Source organism: Rhincodon typus, unplaced genomic scaffold, assembly GCF_021869965.1.
Source record: "Rhincodon typus isolate 14 unplaced genomic scaffold, sRhiTyp1.1 hic_rhity00003243, whole genome shotgun sequence".
NCBI classification, from domain to species: domain Eukaryota; kingdom Metazoa; phylum Chordata; class Chondrichthyes; order Orectolobiformes; family Rhincodontidae; genus Rhincodon; species Rhincodon typus.
The window spans coordinates 3,433-9,541 of record NW_025968881.1 but is presented as its reverse complement, the minus strand read 5'-3'; the positions used below and the strand labels follow the sequence as shown (position 1 = coordinate 9,541).

General features: G+C 43.4%; 1 protein-coding gene across 1 annotated transcript in view; it reads left to right on the top strand.

Annotated features, from left to right (window-relative positions):
- LOC125481713 (NUAK family SNF1-like kinase 2) overlaps nt 1-5,446 on the top strand; it is a gene marked incomplete at its 3' end in the record, with an annotated part of 14,216 nt that extends 8,770 nt beyond the window's left edge. Inside the window, exon 2 of the mRNA XM_048593603.1 lies at nt 5,326-5,446. Within this exon, the coding sequence (XP_048449560.1) occupies nt 5,326-5,446 (121 nt within the window). The remainder of the gene's footprint in view (nt 1-5,325) is intronic.
- Nucleotides 5,447-6,109: the final 663 nt, after the last annotated feature.

The following is a 6,109-nucleotide window of genomic DNA, read 5'->3' as shown; positions in this document are numbered from 1 at the left end:
CAGAAACGTCAGCTTTCCCGCTCCTCTGATGCTGCTTGGCCTGCTGTGTTCATCCAGCTCTACACCTTGTTATCTCAGATTCTCCAGCATCTGCAGTTCCTACTATCTTAGAATTGCATCTGTCTCTGGCAGCCTTTTTCCTTAATAGAGCATATTCTCCTCGATAAGAGTTTTGGAAGTAGTTCTCTAAATAAAATGTGCTGAAATATATTCATTGAATATTTTTCCAAATTCTTCCCATTTCTTTTTTTTTTCACCGTCCCCACAAACCTCTTTGGGTGTTTCGTTGTACTGTTGGCAAATTCGGTGCACAAAAATAAACTTGTAGTTAGCTATGCCTTCCCCCTTCAGGCATGGGCGACCCACAGTTCTATTAATCCAAGTGTGTCAAATGCAGCTCAGTGGTAACTCTCTCTCTCTCTCTCACCTCCTGTGTCAGAAGGTTATAAGTTCAGGTTCTACCTCTGACTAGAAGGAGATGATCTAAGCTGGCTATGCTGCAGTGTTTGTGGCTCGAGCCTTTGATTGAAATCTTAAGACTGAGGCCCCATCTCTGCCCGCTATCGGGCAGACTGAACTCAACCCAGGACTTGAGAAAACGTAAGGAAACTTTTCCCTGTGCCTTGGTTGTTATTAGTCTCTGAGCCAGATAATCAAGTCAGTCTTTTGTTGTTTTGTGGGAGTTTGCTGCCACATTTCTGATCTTGCTCTGGATCTAAAGGAGGCTGTGAAAATCATGTTCCACCCAAAACAAAAAGCATCTTTGCAGGTTCCAAAGAATTTTCATCAGGATGTGCTGAGATTTGGTGATAGGGGAGTGTGGTTGTGGCTCAGTGGTAATATCCTTACCTCTGGGCCAGGAGACCCGAGTTCAAGCCCCACCTGTTCCAGAGTTAACATGTCTGAACTGATTGGTTAAGAAAATATCTATGTTGTATTCAGGGCCAACTAGACATTCCACTCTTTCACCTCATCCCCTGTCCCATTTATTATTGGTTCTCATTAAGTTAATCAATGTTCTTGTCTGTGACAGCTTCATTATAACAACGGACGTTCTCACCATAGGGAGAGACGTCCTGGACTATTTTATGATGAGGGAGTTGACAGTGGGTATGGACTTAGGGAAGAGCAGAGAGAGTCTAGAAGAGGGAATTGACGATAGGCCTAAAGGATGGGGTGAACTGCTGTGAGGAAAGTCTCTCTAGGGATGCAGAGCATAGGGAGACCAAGTGGATTCCATACATTTACTGGAGTTACATCTCAGAAGGAGGCCACTCTTCCTGTCCTGGCTTTTTTTTTGAGTGCAGCCCAGTTCAGCCTCCCAACGTAGCTTTTCCTGCATAAATGTCCTATTGCATTAGCACAGAGGCTGCTGTTTCTGCAGTTTTCCAGGGCGACATAGAGTGTACAGCTGCTTCACCTTTTTACAGCTTTTCCCTCATTGAAACATTCTTTAATAAGTAACAGGTCACACATCACAGCACAAATGCATCCAGCGCTCGAGCTGATCCCTTGATACCTATTTGAATGAGTAACCATGTGGGTGAGCTGTTGTTCAGCCTGAACTCCACACCATTCCTGCCTTGTCCAATAAGTTTCTTCACCCCAAGCCTCCACCCCCGTCAACTACCACATAACGCACAGTCAGAACACTCTGTGGGAATGATGACAGATGATACATACTGTCTCCCACAGAGAACTGCAAAGCATCGAAATTTCTTAAAAAAAAAAAAAAAAATACTGAATCAACTTTGAAGACAAATAGTGAATATTTGGATCAGGTTTCATCTGTCTGTTTGAAATCGCCCAAAAGTTCAGCTCCCAAATGGGAAAGGGATATAAGTTTTGTTTAAAATTCCAGAAGTGAGGGGGGTTCATGGACAGATGAGACAATGGGAGTAAAAATAACATTTTGGGGTGCTAACTTTCTATTTTTTGTTTGAGTTTCATGCTGAAGTTGAACATGATAGTAGCTGATGACTGACTGCCCTCATTTCAGATAGTGTCTGATTTTCTCTCTAATCCATCGTGCTATTTGACCTTTAATTCTTGTAGTCCCCTAAAATCTGTTCTATATTCTCCATGATTGAGCATCCCCAGTTCTCTGGAGTAGAGAATTCCAAAGATTCACAGCTCAGAGTGGAGACATTACTCCTGTTCTCAATCATCAAACCCTTCATCTATGACACTGACCCCCTGTTCCAAATTCCTCAGCCAAGGAAAACATTTTTCCAACATTTACGCTTAAGGATTTCATGTGCTTTGAGTAGATTGCCTCTTATTCTGTTTCTGATTCTTCTAAACAGTAGGGTTTGTAGTTCCAGCCTTCTCGATCTTTCCCTGTAGAATAGCTCCTTCATCCCAGGAACCATCCTTGTGCCTTCCCCCTCGGGCTAATATGTCCTTCCTTGAGTAAGGAGACCACAGTGCCACTTTACCAATGATTTCAGGGGTGAGAGATCTGAAGGAAATGGAACGCTTTGTTTCTGTCTTGCTGTTGGCAATAAGTGCCACCAACTCGGGTGTTCGGGGTAAAGCTGCCCCAATCTCCCAGGATGAAGCCATCCTTCACGGTCTGCTGTTTTGAAACAGAACAGTGACTGACAATGCTGGAGCTGCAGTGAGAGCTGGTCTCTTCTGAGGCGATACCAGGAAGTAATTCATTACACAAAGGGTAATGAGAGTTCCCCCTCCCACCACCCCATCAACCCAACTCTCCTGAAATTTCAAATCTGGGACCACTTGATTTTTTTTTGTTAAATACAAATATGGTGGATTATGGAACCTATTCCCCCAGCCCATCTCATTCACACTGCCCTACAAACAGGTAAATGCCTAATCCATCATTAGCTGTAGACTGTAAGTGGACTCCCATACCCTGAGCTGATAGATGACCATTTGCATCCTTTCCTTCATCATTCATTTGAGATCACATTGCACAATGCACTAATTTTAAGGCACTTCCTCTCTACATTTGCCCAGCTGCCTACATCCATAATCTCCTCTGAGATCTCTTAGTTTGTCTGTCTCTGACCTCTCTGGCACATTTCCAATTGTCACAGCTGAACCAGTAGTGGCTGTGCCTTCAGCTATTTGGGCCATGAGCCCCGGAATTCTCTCCCTAAATCTCTGCCTTTTAATTCAAGCTGCTTTCAAACCTACAGCTTTGGCTAAGCTCCTGGTCCTGTGTCTTAGTATCCCCTTAATGTAATATTTTAAGAACCCTGTCCTGTGCAGTGCACTGGGACGTTTCACAGCATTCTAGAGGCTACAAAAGTGTAAGTTGTTGCTTTTGTTGTTCCGTCATCTCTGGGGTTGCCTCCTGGTGAATAAAGTCACATGTCAGTCATTTGGCTGAGCACAATCTAACTCTCAGACCTGTGTCTGTTTACATTGAAGCTTTTCAAACGCAAACACTCTGAGCTGACTGGCTGCATGTTTGAGGGCGTCACAGGCTTGCCTTGTTCCATGACCAGCATTCCAAATGCCTTTCTCCATCTGTTGTCCGGGTGACTGGGGATCATTGAATTTGTTTTTTTGTATGTGTCTGTTTGTTCGGGATCAGTGAATGCTCTGGTCCTTTCCCAGGAGACTTGCCTCAGATCTGCAAGAATCCCAGCTCAGAGTTTTCTGCCCTGATAAGCTCCAATAAAAAGGTTTGCATAATTGCCCCAGACCTCAGACAGATGGGGAGCTGCCCTCTGCAGCCAGACTCCCTGACGAGCTGTCAGTTCAGGTCAGAGACATCAAACTCTGTCTCAAACTTTTTAAAGCAAGAGAACAAAAGGCAGGAAAGCCTCTGCACCCAGTGTCCTGGGTCTTGCACCAGCGTTAATACCTGTATTCTTAGCAAAAGTGCTGCTTTGAAGGATTTAATGCACTCTTAATAATTTCAGACTCCAAAGCTCCTAGTGTAGTGAAGTTGTTACACCCCAAACTGTTTTACAGACAATCAGGTGCTCTTCTTTAGCGGTTGTATTGTAGAAAAAAGCAACAGCCAATTTGCGCACAGCAAGCTCCCAGAAACAGCAACATGTTGGACTGAGTAGGGAGAGAATCTCCTCTGAGAGTGACTGTGTAGTGTACAAGCTTGTAGCTGCTCCTGAGTTTCAAGCATGTTTCTAGACTGACTTCTAGATTTCTTACATTTCAGTAGTAGAAGATTTTTATTTTGATTACGTTTAGATAAGGATATGAAAAAGAAATATTCGGAATGATATTGGCCGAATGCAGGAAAGCAGGCCTAGTTTAATTTGGGAACGCAGTTGGCTTGGACTGAAGGATTTGTTTCTTTGCTGTATGACTCTGACTGACTCTGTGATAATGACCGGATATTAGAGTACATTTTGGAGAGATGGGCTGTGGGATAAATATTAATGAGGAAACTGGGGAGAATATCCCCTCTCCTCGCCAAAATAATGGCCATGAGAACTTTTGCCACCACCAGAGTAGGCAGACTGGACCTTAACATCACTTAAAAGATGGCCCTTCCAACAGTGGAGCACTCCCTTGGTACCTCATGACTCTTTGGTTTCTGTCTAGTTTGTGTGCTTTGTAAAGCTGGAGTTGATTGCACTATTGGATAACCCTGGTGCAAAAATACCCCCATGTTTCTCACAGCACTTGAGATACATACTGACTTTATAAATTGTATATACATGATTATTCCTACCTTAGGTCATTGGCCTTGCTGTATTGATGGGAAGTGATGACTGCAGGTTACAAATTTACCAAACACTAGGGTTTTGAATGTTTAATGTAGTTGCAGACTATAGAAGAGTAACCCTCCCCTGGTTACTGAGATTGCTATAGTCTTTGGAGTAGTTTCCCCATATCTGTAATCTTTTTTTTGCATAAAGTCAGAAATCACATGACACCAGGTTATAGTCCAATAGGTTTATTTGAAAACACAAGCTTTCAGAGCCTCATTGAAGGAGTTCAGGTTTTAGTCTGTTTTTTTGGATAAGCAATTTTAACTGGTCTCATCCTAATGTTCAAATCCTTCTGACAACACTCCCCTCACACCCTTACATTCTGGTTTGGTGTGACAACCATAGGCCTGGGCCCAAAAAAAATTGGGAACAGAACTCCAGAGCCTTGGGCCCAGGCCCCTGAAGGTACAACTGCCAATCGTGGGGGCAAAGTGAGGGATGGACTGGAGTCCAGGTTGAAGGACAACATTTCTCAGGGGAGCGGTTTGTAGGACTAAATGGGGTTAGAGGTAAGGAGGGCATGCGACTCTGGAGGGACTTAAACCATTTGTAAGTTTATGAAAAAGTTCAATGATTTAGGTGGATTAAAAAGCACCCATTTGTATCCTGACAGGTGGCCATTAAGTCGATTCGCAAAGACAAAATCAAAGATGAGCAGGATCTTGTCCATATCCGACGAGAGATTGAGATCATGTCATCGCTCAACCACCCACACATCATCAATATATACGAAGGTAGGCCTGGGCTGCCAATATACTGGGAAATGACAGCAGCTTTGAATCCCAACCATCCTCTTTGAACTGTACCTTCATAGTTACTTCCTAAGCTAACTCCTAAGTAAAAGAAGACATTTTGCCCCCATCGCCATCTATCCATATCTCCTTTTTATTGTCCTGATCTTGCCTGTGTGTAAATTTGGCCACTTGGCCCCCATTTTTCTTGCACTAGGTGCCCTTTGAAGTGCCCCAGATAATGGGGAAGAAGCACCCTGTCACTTCCTGTCAATGTGACTGCTGTATTGGGAAAGGGCAAACACAATGTTCCCATAACTGAGGCAGGCACTAATCCTTTGCATTTTTTCTTTGGATAAGATGTTAAAACAAGAACCCATCATCTCTGGCTGAAAAAAATCACTCAGTTACTCTTCAAAGAAGCACAAGGGAGCTCCATGTGGTGTCATGAACAATATTCATCCCTCAACCAATGTCACTGAAAGAGAGTATCTGATCATTTTCACATTGATGTTTGTGGGATCTTGCTGTGGGGGAAAAAAATGGTTGCCCCATTTCATACTTTTTAAGTCACCATTTTAATGTAATTGCAGGCTGGGGTGTCCTATGTTTGAAAGTTGCTTCTAGAAATCGAAGCTTATCTTTTATGTTGCTGTAGTGGGTGTA